General features: G+C 36.6%; 3 protein-coding genes across 4 annotated transcripts in view; 1 reads left to right on the top strand and 2 right to left on the bottom strand.

Annotated features, from left to right (window-relative positions):
- Positions 1-14: 14 nt before the first annotated feature.
- On the bottom strand, positions 15-9419 carry LOC124159072 (myosin-2 heavy chain-like). 2 transcript variants are annotated; one of them, XM_046534589.1, is made up of 9 exons: positions 9316-9419; positions 8757-8863; positions 8460-8648; positions 7738-7788; positions 7135-7262; positions 5636-5802; positions 3201-3286; positions 2501-2712; positions 15-697 (listed from the first exon to the last, which is right to left on the bottom strand). In XM_046534589.1, exons 1-9 carry the CDS (start codon positions 9407-9409, stop codon positions 556-558), a joined length of 1176 nt encoding a protein of 391 aa, XP_046390545.1. In that variant the 5' UTR covers positions 9410-9419; the 3' UTR covers positions 15-555. The 2 variants fall into 2 exon arrangements, with proteins under 2 accessions (XP_046390545.1, XP_046390546.1); XM_046534590.1 differs by lacking the exon at positions 9316-9419 and adding an exon at positions 9019-9278.
- Positions 9420-9431: 12 nt separating this feature from the next.
- Positions 9432-14511, top strand: LOC124159073 (transmembrane emp24 domain-containing protein 6). The gene is made up of 5 exons (XM_046534591.1): positions 9432-9525; positions 9618-9842; positions 9969-10165; positions 10307-10373; positions 13447-14511. Exons 2-5 carry the CDS (start codon positions 9639-9641, stop codon positions 13666-13668), a joined length of 690 nt encoding a protein of 229 aa, XP_046390547.1. The 5' UTR covers positions 9432-9525; positions 9618-9638; the 3' UTR covers positions 13669-14511.
- Positions 14502-24609, bottom strand: part of LOC124159071 (vacuolar protein sorting-associated protein 13D) — a 101203-nt gene continuing 91095 nt past the window's right edge. Inside the window, exons 62-68 of the mRNA XM_046534587.1 lie at positions 24245-24419; positions 23275-23477; positions 21025-21137; positions 19921-20061; positions 19362-19520; positions 17209-17368; positions 14502-14936 (exon numbers count right to left, since the gene is read on the bottom strand). Of these exons, the coding sequence (XP_046390543.1) occupies positions 14847-14936; positions 17209-17368; positions 19362-19520; positions 19921-20061; positions 21025-21137; positions 23275-23477; positions 24245-24419 (1041 nt within the window). The 3' untranslated portion in view covers positions 14502-14846. The remainder of the gene's footprint in view (positions 14937-17208; positions 17369-19361; positions 19521-19920; positions 20062-21024; positions 21138-23274; positions 23478-24244; positions 24420-24609) is intronic.

Here is a 24609-nt window from a genome sequence, read left to right as displayed (position 1 = left end):
GCACGAAAATAGTATTAAACCGAGAAAAACATATATTTATGGCATAAAGGGTTTACAACAGTTTACAAGGTAAAATATTCTAGTTTAACACAGAAATACATTAGTACATATTTATAAACAGGTAATAAAATTTTCCAGAATAAACTTTATATAGTTCCGCGAAGGTCTTAAATATTGGTGTTGCGGTCAATTAAACAATTCCAACTCATTTACCATTTTAACTTACATGCATATATCCATCCTCGCGCACATAAGCAAAAAAAATTCTTCCCGTAATGAATTCAGTTTTTATACTCGAAAAGGAAGTTAATGTGACATTTTCGTCTAGCACAACTACTAGACATATTTTTCGTATTTTCCAGTTCTTTTGAAAATATTCTCTAAATAAAATGACAGACTTTCAAAAAACAACATTCTAATGAGACAGCCTTAAGAGGTCTGATGACCACTAACAAGAGGAGGAATTATTTCCATACAAGGAAATGACAAAGTGAAGTAAACAAACTTAGAACACAATGCAATACGTATCATATATTTTCACGATGTTAAAAAATTTCACTCCTCCATTTTCTTTTCCTCGGCACGGTAACATTGCAATTGCTCAATGCTAGAAGATGTTACATTGGCATAATCTGGGGTTGGAATTTCCACTGATGGACAGCTTACTTGAACTTCTTCGTCTTTGGTTGGGATATCCCTATTGCAAGTGAAATTTTCAATGAAAAACAGTCCTCTAGCACAAAGCATAAACAGTAGAAGTAGGTAAAGTGAATGTCACAAATAATGTAATGTCAATGACTTTTCTCCAACCTTTTTCAAGATTTTTAAAAATAAAAGCCATGCTTAATAATGTTATTGTTTAGTCTATTCTGATATTTTTTTGCTGATTCACATGCATAGGAAAATTATATATATTTCATTAAATCAGCTATTTTTTATTAAATTAGCTCTATATGCAATCAGATACATTTTTTGCATTATCCTGAAAGTTAAATTCATTGCTTTTTGAAGGCAGATTTAATAAAATTAAATAATAATAAAAAAAATTGAGTGTCAGAGGAGGAATGGAGTGCTCCCGTGTCAGCAGTCTCCTCAGTAGATACATATATTGTAGCTAGTCTCCTCAAGAGAAAAAAATTCCAGGGGACCCCATAGCTATGTGCCTAGTTGATGTGACTACCTGCCTCCAAACAATTATATCAAGTGAGCAAATGGGATACTGAACAGGATAAATATGTCAGCAGCTATGCCAGAGGGTGATCACTACCATGAATAATTGCCTTTAATTTCCAAGAAAGAGATTGATTATTAAAGATTTATTTTCCCCAATATGTATCCTATCCCTTTTATATGCTGATGCAGTTCATGGTATCACAGGTCAGGGTTCACATACCTTCAACACCCCTTATGGTATATCTCGTTTTTTGCGGTGCCCAAATTTTTAAACATATAAGACATTAAAGTAAAAATCAGCATTCTCTTTAAAACCACATTCTGACCTCTATTGTCAGAGCTGAAAACCAATGTCCTATTCGGTTTTGCGTAACATGTATAGTATTATTTGAGAGGTTAATTGGGCTCTTATATTCCTGAATTTATCATTGAAGTCTTCATGCTTAACCCTTTCGCTGCTGTTCAATCTCCGAAAACCTACTCCTCACATGCGGCGAAAATGTTAAAATGCGTTTCCTGGGCCCATGGAGCAGGTACTTCCAGGATGGGTGTGGTACACCCTCCAAAGGGTCGCTAATCCGCGGCCCTATCCTTGACGAGCTCACCCACGCAGGACCGTCCAGTGGGACCGTCCACCTTCGACCCTACCAGCGGGGGGCCTACCTCCCGAAAAGGGACCACTCTGACTGCAATTTGAAAATCAATCACTCAATCCAATCATCAAAAAATGATTATTTTCATCGCAATCCTGCCAATCAAGCAATCAAGCATCTCTTTTAACCGTGTTTCTACGATGAAAAATAACGATATTGTTAACTTTTCTAGAAACGTGGCTGCGGACAACAGGAAAAATGGCCATTTTAGCAAAGTTAACAAAACCGTTATTTTTCATTGCAGAAACACGGTTCAAAGACGTACTTGATTGCATGATTGACAGGAGTGCGATGAAAACAATAGGTTTTTGATGATCGTATTGAGTGATTGATTTTCAAATTGCATGTCAGAGCGGTCACTTTTCGGGAGGTAGGCTGCCTGCTCATAGGGACGAGGAGACGGTCCTGCGTGGGTGAGCTGTTCGAGGATAGGGTCGCGGATTAGCGACCCTTCGAAGTGCTTCGGCGAAAGTGCTGACCGCATGGCAGGGAGGAAGAAAAAGTACGTCCTCAGCAGTCTGCCGTGCGGACGTACTAGGTACGTCCACAGCAGTGAAAGGGTTAAGCAAAATAGTTTCAATATCAGTAATATTTACATACCAATAAAGTTCATTTAGAGCATTCTACAATAAATAAAAGTCAGATTATACATATCAGGATTACATTTATTCTACCTTTTTGGAGGCTTATCTATAAGTTCTTGAAGGTGAGATTCTGCCGCCTGTTTCAACTGCATAAGCTGAGAATTTTCTTCTTTCAATGCTTTAGATTCTTTTTCAAATCTTACTGACATTTTAATAGCTGAATCAAGAGTCTTTTGAAGCTTCATTCTGCATTCCTCAGATGACTTCAACCTATTCTCCATTTCATTGATACTTTTCTTCCACTGAATTCGACAGAAAAGTTTTAAAATTAAAAATCTAGTCAAGGAGATCATTATCATGGTCCAAATTATGAAAACTACATCAACAGAATAAAATTTTGGATTTGCATTAGTTTTCTAAGCATCAAAACTCAGTGCTTGATAGCACTAGATAGTTGTAGGCCCTTCATAAGACGGCGAGATAAAACAATTTTTGGATCAACTTATTGTTAGTGATGGGTATATTTTCATTATAAAATTTGTTGTGCCTTCCTCCACAGCAATTTAGGTGAAAAATAATAAATAAATGAATACATATTTATACGTGAATTTAATGAAAAAGCTTACCCAATGCCTTTATGATGATTAGGTATATTTTATGACACACTCAGCAGTTTTGAATACATAATGGAAATTTATACCACTTATGACTGGCATAGGGAAAAAGGAATTATGTATTATTGATACAAAAATTTCTATGAAATTAGGTCAGAGTTACATACATCACCCACCTCATCAAAATGAATTCCTTGTGCCTCCTTTTTGCTACTATCATGATCAGCAGAGGGAGAATCACTCTTTACCTTTTCCAGTTCAGCTTGAAAAATAAGGAATAATAACAATTATGATTTAAGGTATAAATAATGCATCAATGCCAAAGCTTACAGGTAATGAGACCATAATTATTATCACCAGTGGTGGATCCAAGATATGGTTTTTGTATCTTTCTTTGACTAGAGTAAAGTCAATTTGACAATCCCTCCTATCTCCTAGTACTCTGTAGGTATACATTCTATGAGGGTGACGTTGAAAATAATGTTTCTCAACATCCACATCATCATCATGTCAGGTAAGCATATAAACTTGTATTACATATGTATCACATTGCCTGTTGGTATGGATTCTTTCTTGGCTATAATAATCATACCATTATATTTCACATAACCTTTACCTCTTCTTCCCAGATCCTAACACAGGAACCTGCACCTATTTGATCAGGTCTTCCCTATATTGAACCAGAGTGGATAACGGGGTAGTATTCACTCCAAAAATCAACATCATCTGACCATCTTATTTATGCAATTCCTAGCGCATTAAGTTTCACTCTTTATATTTCAAACTTAATGTTTTCTACCTTGTTTGGTTTTTGAAGGGAAGGTTAGGGTTGCGATATTAACCTCGCCTCAATTAACACACTAAAGTATTTTCGACCACGTTTATTGCGATGGTAAGCGATACACTTGCTCAATGTCTCTCACGCGAGATAGTCCTTCTCCATTGCCCTCTCGTCAGCGTCTCTCTCGAGCTGGTCAGGACGCTACTCTCTCCTCCGGGTCCCGTTACCCTGCCGGCGCCAAGGGCCATCCGCCCATCTCCCTCCAGGCAGTGCTGCCTTCCAGCAGTGGCGCGCTGTGGTTTGAACGCCCGCCACAGTTTTAATAAAGTTTGGGCATTTCACATCAAAAATCATCCTCCGCACTTGCTAAAGCATATAAAGATAATCTTTCTTCCCTTTGAAGTGAAGTCTTGAGCAGCAGGGTCAAAATTATTTTTTAAATTATTTCTAATATTTTCTTCTTTTTAGTTTAAAAAAAATATGTGGTGTTAGATTAATTTTTTGCTAATTGTAGTATTATTTTTCAATTTTATTTCATAAAAGTGAGGCCTTTTAGGCTACTAAAAACTAGTAAAAAAATAGTGCAAAATAGAAAAGTTTAAAATGATTGACGGCATACAAAGCCAACTTGCAAAAAATATTTAACAATACAAGAAAAAATAAACTATCCAGCCAGGATTTAACCCTTTCACACCGAACATAGGGTGAAACCGATGGGCATTTTCAAATGCAGGACACCTGACGTCGGGTAGAGATATCACAGGTTGTTAAACGCGAACAGACGTTGGTTAGGGCCGACTAGAGGGAAGGGAAGTGACCGCTGAGGAAGCAATTGTTGGATTCATGCAGGCCCGGCCTGAGACCCAGCTTAGCGAGTCCTAAGGGCCACCCCTCGACAATTAAGCCCAACCCTTCCACTCATTTCTGATCATCCTCACCGCAGGAATTCGTTGCAAAGTGATTATAACATCATTAGTTTTTTGATATAATGATATATTTTGTTGCATATTACAATTTTTTAAACTTTGAAATGAATTCTTTGTTTTGCTCTGTATGTGAGCAATTTTTAAACGAAATTTTAGCATTATAGATAACAGACTTCCTGACTTTATAGCCTTATTACCTTGCATTCACTAACTTTGTTGTTATTTAAGCTAGAAACCCATTTAAAATTCCACAATGCTTAAAAAAAATGCTAGTAATTCTTATAGAAGAGTAAATTATTTAAAATCAAATGCCATGTTTGGTTGAAAAATGCACTGTTAATGCACTAGTAATGCAATGATAGGGTTAGTGGGTCTAGTCCATTGGCCGGCGTAAGTGACGGGTGCCCCCCGTTAAGCTGGGTCCCAAATCTGAAGGACGAAAATATCCAGGCAACTCACCCCCAAAAAAGAGCTCCGTAAAGAGAGGTTTAAAATATTCTCATGCTACTCACTAGCACAAAAAAACGTTTTCCAATTGTAGGTACATGCAGGACAGGGTTAAACAATGAATTTTCTGATCCGCAGTCAGATGCATTATCCGTAAAGCCACAGGGCACCTTATTTAGTTTTTAAGGGTAAAATCATTATAATTTATGCTGCAGCTGAGGCATCAATAGAAATCATGACTGTCATAAAAAGTAGCGCATACTACTTCTTCATACAGCTTCTCATACTACTATAAATAGTGTAAGATTGCACTGTCATCTTGTTTGGATCTTTGCTGAAAATTATAAGTCATTCTAATCAGGAAGTAATTACCACTATAGAACAACAGTCAAATTTTTTAAACAAACATTAAAAGCATGCCTCAAACCTGCACTTCTCATAAGAAAAAGTGACTTACTAGATAAAGCTATTGTTTTAGCTTCCATTTTCCTCTGCTGATCCTTCATCCTTTCTTGTATGCAATTATTATGACGTACTGTCAATTCCAGTCGGGCCCCTATACTTGCAGCAGCTTTCACAGATCTTTCTAATCTTTTATGATCCTGTGAAAGGCATTGTGATTGCCTCAAAAAGAAAATTTATATTGAAAATCAAATAGTCTTAATATAAAATTTATGCTTTAAAATATCAAAAGTGAAATGGAACCGAGAGGAAAAAGTGATCTGTAACTAATAAAAGAAATGAGTATAGACAGTGATCATGAAGATTAGGGGTGAATACAAAAAGGGAGGGGTCATGACCCCATCAAAACTTTTTATGAGAGTATTTATTTATATTTTCAAGGAGTGTCATTGTGATGTCGTTTCCGATGCCATGAAATCCCCAAAAATGAAACCCAGTATCTCCCACCAAGGTAAGGCAAGGAGAGTAAATGGTTCAGACCCTCGCAAAATGTTATAAGATACAATATTAGTCATAACCAGTTGAAATAAACCATCCAAAAAGCATTTCCCCTCCAAGTAAGGCAGCAGATGAGTTGACTTTCCGCCTTCACGTTCACAGCACATCACACGGCATCTGAAAGTGGCCTGAATTTCACAACCTCGTGCCATGAACAGCAGCCCTCAAAAATTCATTTCATCTGAAAGTGGCCTCAATGTAGCACTGCCTGTATTTCACCATGTAGACGGCACGCTGCTGAGCTGGATTGAAAGGGGTACCGTAGTGACTCCATCCGGCGAAAAGTTAGCTCATCCGAAAGTGGCCTTAGCCCCTCAATTCCTAACTGACTATGGCCAGTTACTCTCATAAGTGTAATAATACATATACATACTTACATGCATTACAGCTGCCCCCCCCCCTTCCTCTCGCTGGGTACACCCATGTAATGCAGTTGTTTTAGATATGTTGGAATTGGGAGAAGGGGCTCTCTATCATTTGTGAACCATCACGGTGAGTGGACATGGGCATGGCGTTTGGGACTGATTTCAGTGTTCGGTACAAAATTGTTGTTGACTTGTGAATCCAGAGTTCATTTGACCCACGGACACAATATATGGTGACGAGGATGGGATGAGAAGGTATAAATATGTGAAATTGACTTGGAAGTTTTAGTTGTCTGTGTAAGCGAGTATGGTAGATGTCCTATTGTCTGTTCGTTGATAATTTGTGGCCTGTTCGGTTTTTATTTATGTTTACGCTTCGAATTCCCTTACTTTAACCCAAGTGACATGATACACATCTAATACATCTATGTACCTGTTCCATAAATGGAACTTCGGCTTATGGATTCAATTTCTGGAAAATTGGTACCATTTTAAATCAGTTTCATACTGAATATTATGGGAAACTAGTAGGACATTTTTGATAAGACGTAATTTAATTGTGTCAATACATATTTCCAATATAGATGGCACCTAGATTGATTGAATCATCACAAGTACTTCTATTATGTACCTCTTTACTTCTCGAATGAATTCTTCAACCTTTGTTTGAAGAGCAATTGTTCCATTCTGGAAGGAGGATAGACAGTGTACTTGTCCTTCAAGTTCTTCTACCTTCCTCTTAAGCTCGACATTTTCAAACTGTCAGAAGATCAAAATTATAGAAAAATTGCATTAAATGATAACTGTCAAATCATTAGAAAAATTTACAACTTCCAAAAACAAAAAAAAATAACTTTGCAAGGAAGAAATATTTCATTTTTACCCCAATTTTACACAATGCAGTGCCATTATCCTCTATTTCAAAAAGTCATAGTAATCCTGGATGGATGGCCTGGCTTTATTGCCACAATTTACAATTTTCTGTCAAAAATTATGCACTAACCATTACATACATAGATTTCTTTGCCACTAAAATGTCATCATAATGGTCAATAATGCAAGGATTGGTTTCATAAAGCTCTCCATTCAAAGTGCTTACAATCCATTAATACGATTCTAACTCTTCATGGAGACACACCTTAAACACTTATTAGACTAAAAACTTTCCAGGAATCTACCATTCATTAAGTACTTCTACATGGGCAAGAAAAATAAAATAAAGAGATACACCAACCTGCAGTGTTCGAGCCTGTTCCTTCAGAGCATCTCTCTCTGTAACAGCAGCCTGGCAAGAATAAATCATCACAATTTGATACTTTTAAGCTATGAGATTACACACTCCAAAATACATGGCTTTCTGGATAATAAAAAATGAAACTGAATATGAATTACGGCATGCTCAAATCAGGAATTAAAATGAGTAGTACTATATAGTAATGGGTATCTAAAAGTATGACCTCTTTTCCACAGCTAAATCAGAATTTTTTGCCAAAAGTTAGGGAGGAATTTCAAAAATTCCTGAATGATTTAAATTTTGAAAAGTCTTTATAATCAGTGAAGTACAGCACATATATGTAATATATTAGCATTTTTTATGTTATCCAGAAATAAACCCATGGATGCTCAACCTAATTTCATGTCGAGGTGATGACAGTTAAAACATTCCATGGAAATGATACATATCATTCTCTCCTTATTCCCTTAACCAAAGAAATATCATTGAGAAGACTAAGGAGGGTTATAAGAAAAGAACTCACACGTACCTGAGAGCAGAAATATTCACCCCCGTGTTCTTGGCTCAACAAAGTAGAGATATATTATAAGTACGATATGCTATACAGCAATAATTTTCAAGAATACAAAATGCATCAAAAACCACGGCAAGTTCCAATATCATAAAATATGTAACACAAACAATAATTTTGACAGCAGTTTTGTGTCAACATTATCACTGACCTGTAATTGAGCCCGATGTAAAGGGACAGCTTCTCTCTCTTCTTCCCATTTCCTCCCTGCAGAAACAGCCAATTCCAACTGAACTTGAGATTCTTCAAGCTCTCGGCATGCTCTGTCCAATCTCCTCTCAAGATCGTACTTGACAAGCAGGGCCTGATTAAGATCCTTTCTACTCTCTTCCAGTAACCCCTAGCATAACATTGGAACTATAGAATCGCCAGGATATATACCTATATATACTAAAACGGAACATACTACTACATTGCGAATGTAAAGGTGAATAAATTCAAATCTCACCCTCTTGAGACTCAATTCATGTAAAGCTTCCCTGAGCCTTTTCTCGAAATTATACATGTCTGGTTCCTTAATATGAGATGCTATTTCTTTGATACTCATAATGATAACTGAAAAAAATGCAGAAACAAAACAAAATCCGATAAATATGAATTAGATTAAACTGAATTTGTCTTCCATATGTAGAACGCGGTTGCAAAATTAAGTCTAATTGTGTTTATTTACTCAAATAGCATTCACTGTAGGCAGTGATTGAAGGACGTACATTGCAAGGTTACTCATATTCAGTGCAATACACTGATCTCGAATGGACGTTTGACTTAAATGGTGACGTATTACATTATAAAAGACGCAAATACAGAAAATTGCAATATATAAATCGCTAAAATAAAACTTCCGAGGGAGAAGTCTAATCAAGAATATGCGAGTTGCTAATCTAATATATAATCCATTTGCCAAAAGTACTCTGCATGCGAGTACATGCAAATAGAGGAGAGAAATCCCAATTAGAGAAACAAATTCACTTATTACACTCTTATCTAAAGAGAAATGGGGATATTACCTTCTCTTAAACCACTTAAATCATTCAAAAGTCGGAGAAGCACGCGGAAACAATACACACCACGGTACAAACAACGCGGCAAATGGAAGCACATGAAATATGAACATCGTTTTGCGCATGCAATATTTACGGGTGATTTTCGGTCCTGGGCAATTTTGTAAACTTTAGAAGGAAGTTCATTCCTTGAACATATTACCGATTGACAATAATGTAAGTATTTGTTCTCGTCAGATATTAATAGCCATCATATAACCAAACGACTGTAAGTCATTGATAGCTATACTTTCACTTTCATTCCACAGGTGGTTAGGGTATATCAAAATATGGCCTCAATAGCTGCCACGTCGGTTATCGCCTTAGTGATATTTATTAAATTAATATTGGTATGCGGCGAAGAAACTACTGTCCCGTGGTATGAGTCCTTACCAGCGGTGGCAATGGACTATAAAGTGCATATAGATCCTGGGAAAGAAGACTGTTATTTTCAATATGTGAATCCCGGAGCTACGTTCTATGTTAGCTTTCAGGTATGCACCCGGTGTTCCCTTATGTTATGTGTCACGATATTGCTTGTACGTAAAATAATTGTGTTAATAGGAAGTGATTCCTTTGCTCTACATGCTTGATGTCATTCACTATTTCGCTGCTCTCAGGTTTTAAGAGGGGGTGACGGAATGGCAGGCTTTGCCGTTCGCGATCCGAATGGAGTAATTGTACATCCCTATCAATGGAAAGCCAATTCAGACTACCAGGATTCAAGTTCGAGAGGTGGTTACTACGGAGTTTGCATTGATAACCAGTTTTCGCGTTTTGCTGCGAAGCTTGTCAATATTTATATCACTGTCATTAGGTGAGCATACTTTCCATATGTTGGGTAGGATCTCTCATACTATTTCACGAAAGCTCATGAGTTTCCTATCTATGAATATTATTAGGATTTATTCTTGTCTTGCATTGTTTGCTATTATTTATTGCGTTGATTTCCTTGCAGATACGACGAATGGGACAAATTTAGCAAGGAGCTTGAGGAATTGGATCTAAGCGTTCAGAATTTTACGGTTGGTATTTTAATACTTGAGTTAATGTCCTAAAATTATTCCAAAATGGTGTATTAGATTTATGAACCATGATGCCCATTGGTATTCATTAGGGGAAGAAACATATCATGGTCATTCTCAACATGGGTTAAGGAGATAATAGTGGATTGAGAGAGTGGTGTTTAAGGATTCATTTTGACTTATTTTTACTTTTCTCTTTATTATTCAAATGGAATATATAATTATGAATGTTAGTATTCTAACCCATTGTCACTACATAATCAACCCCTCGGCGTATTTGTTGCATAATTTATCACTCAGTTCCTATTCTAGATTTCTGTGGGAGCTCTGTTTTCCTCTTCTCTCCTAAGCCCTTCTTTTTGGTTATTTGTTCAATTATAGTGGTCTCTTACTTTTTCCAATGATATGCATTCCTGAAGCTTCCTATAATAGCCATCAGGTAACCTCACTCTCATGGAGAACCACAGTCCTGCACATTGCAGGAACGAAACTATAAACCATTTAATTTCTTTCATCCTTGTATATGTGTGCCAACGGTGTTCTTCTTCCTATTGAAAGCCATTTCTTGCTTATTCAGTGGCTGAATTCTGCCTCCCATGTAATTGTATACATAGTTCTTTTCTATTGATTCCAGATTCTATTTTTGCCTCTTAAGATTTTCATTTTGCTTTATGTTTAGACAAGTGCATGTAATTTTAAAGGAATTCATGCAAAAAAAAATTGGATTTTCTATGGGCATGAATAGTGTCAGCATTTGGTGGGTCATTATGAGCCCATGATAGTCACTTCCATTGTAATTCTTATGCTCAAATATTGAGTGAAATCCCACTGACTTGGCACAGAAAATTCCCTGGGATACCACGGATCGGTTTCAGCAAATTCAAGCCCATTGCATTGAACTCGTATTTTTAGTTGGCTCAAATCGTGTTGTTTGGGTGTGGCACTAAGAGCTGGAGCCATGAAAACAAAAATTTAGACCCTTACTAGTAGATTTATCGCCTAATTTATCTATTAAGTGAGCAACAGTAGTTATTCTAGCACATTAAAGAAAATGATGTACATAGTAGCTTTGGATAAGAGGTGGGATGATGGCTCCTTTCTGACTGGTGTTTGCATTGGTGTTGTCGCATTCAATCACTGTAAATTCAGTGGATCAAGGTTTGCCTTTTGAAAAATCAAAATTCAAAGAATGGATCTTTCTTGTAGGGCATTCTGAGAAGGGAATAAAAAAAAAAGTGGAAGCATAGATCTTCAATAAATGAAATACGTTCCAATTTATGAATTGGCTTTGGTGCTTACTTGTCAATTAAGTTCCCCTGATTAAGTTAAAATGCCCTGAGGGTTAGTTCACTTTGCCTCCACCATTTAAATGAGATGCATATGAGACAAATGAGGAAATAATTAATTAAATTTCAGCCCATCGAAATAGTCCTTCAATAGCCCTCGTCTTTTCTTCTTTCCCCGAACTCACTTAATCTACATATATGTAGTATATTCTAGATATGTTACTGAAGTTATTCTGGTCCGCAACATTTGATTTGCCTTCTGGGATTATGAGTTAAGCATTGGCTTAAGCTGCACCAATGATCTTGCATGTTCTTAATGACATGGTACTCATTGCATTTACTTCTGCTGCACCTCGTAATTGAAGCCATATTTAATCCAAAGAGGGTATTTAGGATATCATCTCAAGTATTATGAAACTTTCAAGAATCTAGAACATTGAATTTCATTAGGATTTTATCATTAACGTTCTTTTAAATTGCAAGAGTGAGTGGTTTTGACTTGCCACTTTCTTGCAATGCTTGTCTGAGTTTTTCTTCCTTCTTTGATTTTCTGTGGGGTGATCTCACCATAGGCCCCATCATTAAATGTCTCTAAAATGCTACCTTATTAGAGGAACATCAAGCTCTACCTTGACCTTATTCATGTATATTTCACACAATACCAGATGTTAATTTGAATACAGCAGACCTCCGATTATCCGGCTGCGGTACATCCGTGTTGCGGATTATCCGTGCATGATTTTCACTCTTGTTCAATTTTTTTCACGATCTTTATAAATAATAAAATCGGATGAAAAATCATCGGAATTACTGCATTAATACTAGGATATATCAGGCCTTTTATTTCCATTAGATTCCCCTTCGTAAAACGGAAGCAATCACGTGCTAGCTGCATTCACGGGAGCATTGTGTTCCCATTTTCCAAGCCTTGTAGTGTGCGACCGCGCTCTGTGATCACGGATGCACGTCCCGCAGCAGTTGCAACCCGGGCAACTTGTGCGAGACACGACTATGTGACGTGGTGCCTGACAGTTTAGTTCCGACATTGAGCAGTGGTTTTGAAGCATTCGTGCAAACCACTTTTCTGTATCCGTGATCACACAGCTGCGGAAGTGTGGTTTTCGAAACCAGGCCTTATACGAAGCATTATTAATGCAAGTACCACCATGTTATCGCCGCGAAAAAGATGGCGAACTGGCAAAGAAAGCTCTCAATGAGTCCGGGGAGCACTCTTATGTAAAAGAATAACTGCATACATAATAATATATTGTTTGTTTAATGTAAATTATGAACATTACAAGACATTTAAGTGAAAGTTAGAGTTATCGTTGTTTTCTGATTATTCGTGCCATCTCTCCCCATCATTAGCCCGGATAAATGGGAGCGTGCTGTATTTATAAAATACATACTGTCAATTTTCTCATTCCTTCTATCATTTGATAAGTTCTTTATGGTATTGTCAAATTAATTTCACAACATGTCTGTCTGGGATGATTACCATAAGACTCTTTTTCATAAGAGGTCGTGCCTAGGTAAATCACCTGCTCTCTTCATGCAATTCTGAGTCTCAAAATATCATTAACTTTAAAAAATTTATCTTCTTTAACATGTACATCAATTTTATAAGTCTCCCAGGTATGAAAAGTATATTGTGAATTTAATTAAGGAATGTTTTACATGTGTTGCCTGGAAAGAGTTTAGCTCATGTTTGGGGATGAGAAAGCAAATTTGTTACTGTTGTTGAGTCTGTAACTGTTAAACTGATTTTTTAAATTCTTTTTTTGAAGGATACCATACGCACTGTCGAAAAAAATATCCAGGATATGCTACAATACCAACATCATAGTCGAGGAAGAGAAGGCCGTGATTACAATCTATTGATAGACAACAATGCCTACGTCCAGAATTGGAGTTTAATTCAAATATTTTTTATTACTTGCACCACCATGCTTCAAGTTTATTTTGTGCGAAAACTCTTTGAAATTAAGGATGTCAAACCGAGAGCGTGAAAATGAAAAGTTGTTTCATGGCAAAAATGTTGTTAAAATCTTTTATGTTTTGGTAAATTATTTTCACCAGAGCAAGTGACCATTTGCAGTATTTCTGAGTAATCTGCCAAATAGACTTAATAATGTGCCAAAATAATCTTTTGTTTTGGACCATTCTTGTAAGTTTATTTTTTCTGCCTGCTAGAGAAACTGAAATAAATCATTTTAGTTTAAGTCAGGTACCTATGGCCCATTCAAAGAATCTTTTTGTGTTTCATACTTGTGATCTTCCAATATCCACACCTGATTGGATATTGAGTGTAATTTTTGTTACCTAAGTTTAATTTTTATTGCTTATATTGTGGCATATTCCTAGGGTAAAGATACAGTAAATACATTTACTGTATCAAATTTGGACTTAAAAAAGCACACATAATTAGAATTTACACGATGAAATTCCTCTGGTATAAATAATGTTTTTAAACAATGAAAGTGATAAATAATTAACCAAAGGGAATCCAGGATTTTAAAAGTATGAATTAATGAGAATTTTAACTCAAAAAGTTCTGGAGGCATTTCAAATTAGTCTTCCTTGGGCTGTTGCTGTTGATTTTAAGTTTCAGCGAATCAGAGAGAATGAAGACATGACAAATTTTTTATTGAAGACTCTGGAAAAAGTGTGTGCATAAAAAATTCATTGTTAACATAAACTGTTAGTCTCCTGCCCAAAGAAGTCTTATTTTTGTACTGTTTTTTGATGATTTTAAAATGTTTTTATGGAAAAAGGCTTGTCGGATACGCTTCAGTTGAATGTTTCTCAAGGTGATGGTTTCGTAAAAAATAAAATCTGACTATAGACATAAATTCTTTTAATGTTAATTTACACAAATAAATATATGTACTATCTGTCTCACTCCATTCGCAGAATGGTAACCACGTGCTATATACATGTTCCTCAAGAATACTCGTACAAACAATGTGAACAAAAATATTCATGATTTTAGAATGAATGTGATTTCAACATAATGGAATATTTTACTAATACTTTACAAAATGTCAACATATATACATGCATGCTTAATTCTCATTAGAAAACATGCTACCAAATTTATTTTTTCATGATTTTTTTATCAATATGTAAACAAGTTTAAAATAAGTTTCAAAAGTTTCACTTATATTCTTATAATTTTAATGCATATTCAGTCTTCATACAGATTTTCTTCACTGCAAATTAGGGTGCATTGCTGGTCTTTGTGCATTCCTTTTGCATAATTTATCTGCTGCACCACCTACGGACCCATAAAAAATGGGTTATAAATGCTGTCTTGACAGAACAACTTTTGAAAAAGTTAACACACCAAATAATTCCAATTTCAATAGAAACTGCAACCTTACTGAGTACAAAATTAAAATGTATTAGTTAATTTGACACATTTAGCCCCTTGGACACACACCGATTTTGGATGGCCGGTAAAATATCGGCCGATATTTTATTTACGGCGAAGTGATGCTTGCACAAACGCCGGATTTTTACCATTCAAACGATAAGTTGCTATGTTTTTGAGCCGGCGATCCACAGTGACAATGGCCAGCAGCTCACCGGCATTTTGTCGGTGCCGGCGCATGGTCGGTACGTGTGCAAGCTTCGATGCTCTCCCATTGTTCACTATTGGAATGTGGTTGGCTGATATTTTACCGACCTTCCAAAATCTGTGTGTGCAAGGGGCCTTAGAGTAGATTGAAGGTTTGTATGATGCATATTCTCCACTTGAACTTTAAATTTTTATAAAAACATTGCATGCATCATTTTTTGTACTTAACACATTTGCTATGGCGTGACCCACTGACAGGTCACACCTCTGTGCACAACAACAAATCTACAATTTTTCTTTATTTTTCGGATGTTGCCATTTAGTAAAATGTGAAGCTAGAGACAAACAACTTGGTATGTTTGAGCACTTTGCTGTTCCTCCTCTTCTCTGTACACTTCAACTCCTCCTTTCTTCTCCACAGCCACACCTCTAACACCTCCAGCCTTCTCCGATCCTCCTTCCTAAGAGTCCATATTTCCAACCCATAAAGCACTACACTCCAGATCAGCCTCTGCTCTAGCCTTTTCTTTAAACTGATACATCTTCTAAACAACTCATCTAAACAATCTTCTCAAAAGTTACTTCTTATTCATGAATGCCTCCTTTGCTAATGCAACTCTTCCTGATATCCTTAATGCTGTATCTGTTTTCCTCTAATGTGCTGCCCAAATACCGTATTTCTCCGAATATAGTCCCCCCCCCCTAATTTTGAGGCTTCAGTTTCGGGAAAAGTTAAAAAAATGTGTTCGAATATTGTCCCCCCCCTTTACTTTTACCTTGGGCATTTTTGGAAAAAAAGGGGGGACTATATTCAGACATATACGGTACATATGTAGTAGAATTTCTCTACCTGCTCAAGTTTTTTTCCACCTAATTTTACCTTTAGTCTCACATTCCTAGCTCACAAAGCTTTATAAAACTGCACAACCTGGATCTTCTTGTGATTAATCCTCATACCATACCCCTCACAAGGCTTGTCTAACGTGTCCACTAGAGCCTACAGCACCCTCACTGACTGGCTAATCAACACCTGATCATTCACAAACCTTTCGCTCCAGCTTCCAACTCATCCCATGCATGTTTACCAATCTGCACATGGCCCAGTAGCCCATTCCCCTATTTTCTTGAGAATACCAATTAGCTTTACCCAGTTAAGTCTATCAAATGCTTCTTCAAAATCTACTAAGCAGGCATACATGGTCACGGTTATATTCTAGGTTCCTCTCCACAAGGGACCTCATTTCCACTATTGTACTTCAAGCTGACTCTCCTTTTCCTAAACAAAAGTGATCTTCAACCAAATACCTGTTTGCCATTGCCTCTATTTGTATTTCTAAAATTCTCAGCATCGCCTTTGCCGACTGCGATATTACGTTAATAGTCCTTCAACCTCCACATTCTTTAACTTCCTTCCTTTTGGTCGTGAAATTAGAACAGTTTTCACATAACCCTCCAGACAACATCCTTCCTCATAGATCCTGCATACTAGTTTGAAAAATCTTCTCTTACCACCCTTCCACAGATTCTTTGGTAGCTCACACGGGATACTGTCCACGCTCACAGCTTCCTAACCTTCATATCACGAAAGGCTCTAGATTTCCAAGTCCAAGATCCCCTGCCCAAGATCGTCTCCCTCCACTGCACTTTACTCCTCTAAATTCGATCTTTCCTGCTTGTTCCTGCTGTCATGCATATCCTCCACATATTCCTTCCATCCCTTCAGAACCTTGTCTCACTCAGTTGGCAAGAGAACCAATGACGTCTATTAATAAGGTTACAACAATATTGCAGTGATCTAATGAGTCACTGAAATACGTCTACTTCAACCTCACATGATAAACTATCATCCTTTTTCCTTTTACACCAAACCTCAAACCATTGTAAATCCAAATGGATCAACTATTAAATTACCTTCATGGTTCCTATATTTTAAAGTGAGAATTTTTTAATGTAGTTATCTGCTACTCACCCAACAAGCAGTAGCCTCTTTATCACAGCGAAATCTTGGTCTTGTTATTGCACCAATCACCATTCCACTAATGGGCCCATCAACGAACTCAATACTTCCAACGCCTAATTCCAAGTAATGCTTGGACAATTTTGTAACCACTGTACACTCATGAAGGTCACTGTTAAGGGGAAAAAATTTTCATTAGCATTTATTACGAGACAATTTATTAAGAACAGAGGTTGGCAACTTATTATGCCAGTAGGCTGCACATTCAAATTTGCATTTACCCATGAGCCACAATTTCAAACTGGTAAGGGCGTCGCATTGGCCAACTCAAGAGGCACAGAATTTGAAATTTCGGGCTCGAATTTTTCCAATGTTCGTATCTTTGAAAGTTCGTAAATTAAATGTTCGGAAGAAGAGGACTTATCGTACATGCAATTTACTAGCAGTAATGAGTGGATCACCATGGTTCCACGGGAATGGAGCTTATTATATGATGTTGCGAGGATACTCTAGTATCTCCCACTGAAGAAATTGACACTCTTGGGCACAGTGCACAAAGAAATTAAACATAGCACAATGATTATAACGTAATGTAGTGTATATCCACCTAAATGCTGTTGCTTATCGGTTTAACTTTGTAAAAAGGTCTTTTTGTAACTGCCAGGACAGGGAACAAGTTTCATAATTTCGTAATAACGAAAATTTAACAATAACGTTTCTTTTACTGTAGGTTGGATTTTACTAGATTGCATTTTCGTCTGGACCAACGATTTGCTTCATAATAACAAGAACTTCGTAATAAGGGTGTTCGTATTAACAAGGGTCTACTGCAGCATTTTGCATCTCTCAAATATATTCCTTTGCCCCTTGCCACAGCTCCCCTCTCAACATGGTACCTGAAGCTGTTACTTGTGCTGCTTGTTCCTCTAATTAGTCCTGCATATACCCCCTTTCCTTGTGAAAATTACACCATAAATGAGGGATATCAGGAGCAAATTTTTCCCAATTTTACTCATTCTTTGGGCAACTCTGTATTTCCCTCAGGTAATCTATAATTTTCTCATTTTTCAATTCTTGGGACAAAAATATAAGATGATATAGGTACAAGTATGTGTATCAGGTATCGAAATCACACCATACTACAGCCAAATCATTGCACTGAAAAATAGCTCCCATTCCCAAGTAAAAAAGGGGGACTTTAGATTCAGTTATTTATGACATACTCAAGAGTTAAGAAACAAAATTTTTAGCCCATATTGATGATTAAGCACTTTAGGTAATACATACAGTGGAACCTCGTTAAAGCGAGTACGGGCTATAGCGAGACCCCCGCTATTACGAGAGATAGCCGATGCACCGTCAATTGATCCTGTAGTAAGCATGTTAAAAATTTCGTTTTTACGAGGCCTTTTTGGTGTTGGCTCTCGCCATAGCGAGGGTTTCACCACCGGAAAAACTTACACCAAGACTCCTTAATCTCTGTAATTGCTAGCGATCTGTTAGAAATGAAGTTAATGGAGTGCTCAGTCTCAAATTTATTTGGTAAACTGTCGTTCGATAAATAAGTAGTTAATTTTGGTGAAAATATTGTGGCATTAGCATTCGCGAATGCTTGATCTTCTTTTGTTCCTCGGGCGGCAGAAAGCAGTCGTCAGCATACCCGCACGTCCATGAGTTGCATGAATAGAAAGCATTTGATGGAACACACCATGGCCAAAAAAACACCAAACACGTCTAAGCGAGAAAATAAAAATAAAGGAGTAATATGAGGTATATTGGCTATTATTTTCACCACCTCCGGTAAAGCGACAATTTGCTATAGCGAGTGTTTATTGTTGCACCGTGGGGTGTCGTTTTATCGAGGTTGCACTGTATATCAGTTACAATCGCATGATGTACCTTCCACACGGTTCTACGATTAATCAGCTCTTCTTTAAGCATGATTATAAACTAACACATACTTTCAGAGTCAAATTCAATTGCTAAAGAATGTAAAGAGAAAAAAGAAAACTTCTATAATTGGACATTTTTAGGAAATTAATCAAAAACAGCAATGAGTAACAGCATAAAATTGACCAGCTTTCTTCAAATAGCCTTTGAGCCATATTGACATGAATTCCAATTGTATTTACAACAACTTTCAGAAAAAATGATTTTACACTCACCTCAAGTCAAATTCTCGTACAATACTGGGCACTGTAGAACCACCAGCGGAACTTGAACCAGAAGCACCACTTCCACAAGTAAATACAACTATGCGTTCACTAGTAATCAGAATCCTTAAATCCTTATCTCCACTACACAATACTTCGTAGGCCATAAAGCTGTTTAAAAAGGTTAAGTAAGATAGATATTAACAAATTTTACCACTCATTACCCTTATAATATAAATAAAGAGTACGCAAAACAATTATTCCAACATGGTAACTAAATGAGTAGAGTGCTTGACTGATATTTGAAGGGTCCTGAGTTCAAATCGCAGGCAGAGTAGACACTCAATATTACAAGGATCATGAGACCAAAAATTTGGAGGTTCATATAAAGTGAACTTCATACTAACATTTCTTTTCAAAACCATAGGAAGAAGCAATGAATTTTTGATGGAATAGTCATCAAAAACAGCATAAAATTGACCAGCTTTCTTCAAATAGCCTTTGAGCCATATTGACATGAGGACAAATTGTATTTACAACAATTTTCAGAAAGAGTGAAAAATATACTCACATTTCCGTTGAATTTCTTCCTTTCAGTTCATAAAGATATTCTTGACCACGACTTTGCTTCCTTGAATATTGAGGTAATAGACCTCCTGGGCCAGTAACACAGCGTGGTGGTCTAACACGGCCAGGGCCAGCTCGACTGGCACTTCAATGCAAGAAGAAATGGTAGTGAAGTTATAAGAGCAAAACTATGACGTTCACTGACAGCATTTTCTCAGCATAGATCTTACCCAAACTTAATGTAAATGAGGAGGAAAAAGACAACCCCATTAGCCCTGCTAATAGGAAATAATTCAAATAAATACCCACTAATCCAAATTTATTTCTATTGCTTTAAAATTCAACTATTAAGTTTTAAAAATAATACCACTTAAAATTATTGTGAACCAGTCTATGGATGATTGATATACAAGGGACTCAAACTGCACCGCAACGCAAATAACTAACACAAAAAATCCTAAGAATGATAAATCTATCACAAAGCATGGATGAGAATTAAAACTCAATGTCAGTGGTACAGGTAGAAACAGCAACTTTGCAAGGTGCAACAGAAGGGAAAGCTATACCACCTGGGACATAGCCTGGTAGCCAGTTGGCAATTCCAAACCAGAACATTGTAAATAATCGTAATCCAATAAACAAGAAATGACTGTTTCCACTATTAAAAGCGGAATGATATCACACTGAAAATATTGCGATGAAGGCAATGATGCAACACACAAGTTTCTCAGGCTAAGCATCGCTAAGAAAAAGTTGATTCACAAAATTAGCAATAACTGGTAAACAAATAAAGCTTTACAATTGAAATTTTGCAAACAAAGTTATGAAACCATGCTCTAAAATTGTTAATGGTAACCATGAAGCTCAAAATTTGGGACGCATCCTCTTTTCTGTTCATAAAATACCTTAAAAAATGTATTACATACACCCAACAAAGAATAAGACAAGGTAATAACCAGATCATTTCAAGCTAACTTTCCCTTTGCTACAAACTCCTCTCAGATGAGCCATTGCTTAAATTCATAGCTTCAAATTCTGTTTTCTCTAATTTTGAAGCCAAAAGTATTTTTTTTCTGCAAAAATGGCCAAAATTTCCTTAAATAATTACCTTCTACTTGAATCTCGCACAGCACTAGCTGCTTCAGATGCCAGGTCAAGGACACCAACAACTGGCTTTGTTACTGTCCCAACAAGTCCTTTGCCCAGGCCTGATATAAAGCCCTGGAATATTCAGAACACAATGATTGATTTCCCTTTGCAGTAAATGATGACTTCAATGTCTTAGCAACAACTATAATATTTAATAGCAATTCACAGAGATATATAAGTACTAAATTGGGCCAGAGACACTTAAACAGCTCCATAAAAATGAATGGCTACTTTAAATGTCATCTGAGAGATGAAAACAATTCTGATTCCTTTGTGATGTACATATATTTATGGCTTTAATGGTGATTCAAAACAGCAGAAAATGTAACCATAAATGATATATGTACTTATTTAAATATACACAGGATGGCAACATCAAGTATAGAGTATCAGATTTTAAAGTTTTGAAGAAGTATAATTTTCAAGCAAAGGCAAAAAATACACCTGGATGCATTCAAATTATTCATTCAGCACAAATGCCTACATTCAGACTCTAATATTGAAAATATATAGGTCATCAACTGCAATAAATGACTTCTATCTCATGTCTCTCGATAGAAATATGCAGCAGTGCAACATTTCCTACGAATTTATGAATATGTATTTATTGGATTATTCCCAGAAAGTACATTTACTTGGAACCCATGCAAGTCAAAGTCCATTTTTTAGGTCCTTTCAATTTTCAATTAATGAGGACTTCAATTTTCAATGTATACAAGGACTTTCAAACTTTTATTGCTAACAGTAAAATTATAGTCTGATGGAGAGCGTAGCCCTTTATGAAATGAAAATGTGGATGCTATGGTAGAAGAATGAGAAAAGGATCAAGCCATGCGAGATGTTGGCATGGAAGATAATGAGGATGGGGATATTGACTGAGGAAAATGAATGAGCAAGTGCAAGAAACGGTGGATGGAAGGAGGAAACTGAAATTGGAGACAAATGAGTGACATAGGTTGTAAATGAAAGTGAAAGGAGATAAAAATGAGGTAGAAGAAAGAAAGGTGATTAGAAGAACTGATGAACTGTGTTCCATGTAAACCTGTGGCAGCTAGTAAACTGCCACTAAAAATACAGTAGACTCATTAATACGAACGTTATTACGAAGTTCTCGTTATAATGAAGCAAATCGTTCATTCCGGCAAAAAAGCCTATCTAATCTATAATAAAAGAAACGTAATTACAAGATTTTTGTTATTACGAAATTACAATTCTCAGTCCCGGCGGATATAATTTGAACTTTATAATGTAGTTCCGCGAATGAGCAATGGCATTTAGGTGAGTATACACACTGCTACATCTTAAACATTGCGTTACTTGTAAGTTCTCCACGTGTACTGTGCCCAAGAGCGTAAATTATGGTTCTTTCATCAGTAGGAGATACTTCAGTATGTAAGCAACATCATATAATAAGCTTCATTCCAGAGGAATCATGGTGACCCACTCATTACCACTCGTAAATTGGACGTTCATTTCCTCCGTACATTCAATTTATGAACTTTCAGAGATATGAACATTCGAAAAATTCAAGCATGCCCAAAATTTCAAACTTGGCACCTTTTGAGTAGGCTAAAGCGATGCAGTGTGGTGTCGAGGAACTCGCACTTTGGGCATAATTTGAACATATTATCATTTAATTCAGAATGAAGTCAGGAGCCGTTCAGCGTTTCATCCGCTCTTCCTTCCCGTGGCTAGCAATTTTTTTTTCGTTTCCGGCTGTGTCACTCACCCAGCTAGATCAGTTCATCACAATCGTGAGATAACGCACCATTGTGATACAGTGTTGCATTCTGCAGGATAACCGCACTCCTCGATGCCTTGCATAGGCTGACCAACTTACGAGCAAGATCTCAGAATGCTGCATACTGCATTCTCCCATTGAGAAAATCAAACAAATGTACTTGTTTTTATATATTTGCACGTAATTACAATAGACAATTTGCACGTGTCTACAATAGGCTTGATTTTGAAGCTATTTCGCAGTGTGGATTTATACATGGGAGATTGAAGAGAGAGAAAATTTTGACAAAGTATGTTTTCTTTTTGGTGATTCCTAAAAGAAACATTCATACGAACTTCCAGTTTTACGGTCCCATGAACTTCGTAATAACGAGAGTCTAATGTAGTAGAAATGACCTTACAGTCAGGTAGAATAAGTTCATTTTCATCTCAAGTAGATAAGTATTTCAAATTAGGAGCACGAATTTACCTGAATGCCTTCAGTTGCAGCTCCCTCATATGTCTGCGTGAAGATACTTGTCATTCCTCCCAACAGACCAAAGCCAAGTCCTTTCAGTCCAGCTACAATATGGTCCCCACTGCTAGCACCCAGTGGGGTAGTGCGTATCCTCTGGCGAGTCTCCTCGTGAGCATCATCCAAAATCACCCGGCCCAAACCATCTGAGAGAGATTCTAAGGAGAGGGAAAAGAGTAAAATAATTATGACAATAGGAGGATTTGGTGGATTTAAAAGCAGAGGCCCTACTGGCCTATAGAAGGTATTAGGGCCAAAGGTAGTTGGCTCCATTAAATACTATTGGTTGAATAGGACCTCTCGTCATTTAGCCATCTTACTGCTGTAAAATACTGCCAGCATTTTTTTCTATTGAGGAAAAAACTTTTTATATCACATAATAAGGGTTTATTTCTGCTATTCGCCTCCATGTATTTGCACACAACGAATGCAATATATCCTTTTTTAACTTGCAAGTTCCTTGTAAGATTTGCAGGAGATCACAGCCTATTTCATGAGAGTTATAACATTCAAGGTAAGTTTTTTTTAATAATACAACTCCCTGAATTTGCTGATTATTTTTCTACACATTCTTACATGATTTTAATTTTTATTAAGTTCCACCACTTTGATAGCTAATCATCTATGACCACAATCAAGCCGAACAGGCGACTGAGTACTATTTTTCAACACCAGCTGGCTGAGGCACAGTTCTTGATTTTCAGTAGATGGCCATTAATTTAGGGCGTCTCCGAAAGTAAAATCTATGTCTAGGACTTCAAATTTTGTTTTCTTTGACTAAAGCTTTCTCTCAGTTTATCGGTATCTGAATTTATTACGTTATGTTAGATTATGATATTGGATATCTCGCTAAATGCCAAACACTAGTGGGTGTATTTTAGTGAAAAATATAATTTTTTAATTAGAGGTTAAGAGTAATACATACCGGTAACTTTGGCAGCTGAATTTGAAATTCCATGCGTCACATTTTTCACTAATGCACCAACACTACCCTCAAATATAAGGCCAGAAACTCCCTCCGACACATCATTCATGAATCCCAATGGGTTACCTAAAAAGTCAACCGAGCCCAAAATTTTTGCAGCTTGCCATTTCAGACCCTGAAGGGAAAATAATTTTATAAATATTAGCAACTTCATACGTGTGTAAAAAGAGTCAAGCACATTATTATCACACTATTCTTAACCAATTGCCCATCCCTAAAATATGAAAAGAAAAAGTAAAGATTTCTGTACGTGGTACCAAAATACACCATAATTATCTAATGAATTTGTAATGTGTAAAAAGTAA

This window comes from Ischnura elegans, chromosome 5, assembly GCF_921293095.1.
Source record: "Ischnura elegans chromosome 5, ioIscEleg1.1, whole genome shotgun sequence".
In the NCBI taxonomy this organism is placed as follows: domain Eukaryota; kingdom Metazoa; phylum Arthropoda; class Insecta; order Odonata; family Coenagrionidae; genus Ischnura; species Ischnura elegans.
The sequence above is the reverse complement of the archived record's forward strand: the minus strand, read 5'-3'. Positions and strand labels throughout refer to the sequence as shown.

What these genes read in the sequence shown, in the direction of transcription:
- LOC124159072 (XM_046534589.1), bottom strand. Translation starts at nt 9,409, where the DNA reads ATGTGCTTCCATTTGCCGCGTTGTTTGTACCGTGGTGTGTATTGTTTC. An exon ending in TTTAAGTGGTTTAAGAGAAG is followed by an intron (nt 8,864 to 9,315) that starts GTAATATCCCCA and finishes CATTTTTTTCAG; the next exon opens with TTATCATTATGAGTATCAAA. An exon ending in AACAGGCTCGAACACTGCAG is followed by an intron (nt 7,263 to 7,737) that starts GTTGGTGTATCT and finishes ATCTTCTGACAG; the next exon opens with TTTGAAAATGTCGAGCTTAA.
- LOC124159073 (XM_046534591.1), top strand. Translation starts at nt 9,639, where the DNA reads ATGGCCTCAATAGCTGCCACGTCGGTTATCGCCTTAGTGATATTTATT. An exon ending in CGTTCTATGTTAGCTTTCAG is followed by an intron (nt 9,843 to 9,968) that starts GTATGCACCCGG and finishes CGCTGCTCTCAG; the next exon opens with GTTTTAAGAGGGGGTGACGG. An exon ending in ATTTATATCACTGTCATTAG is followed by an intron (nt 10,166 to 10,306) that starts GTGAGCATACTT and finishes ATTTCCTTGCAG; the next exon opens with ATACGACGAATGGGACAAAT.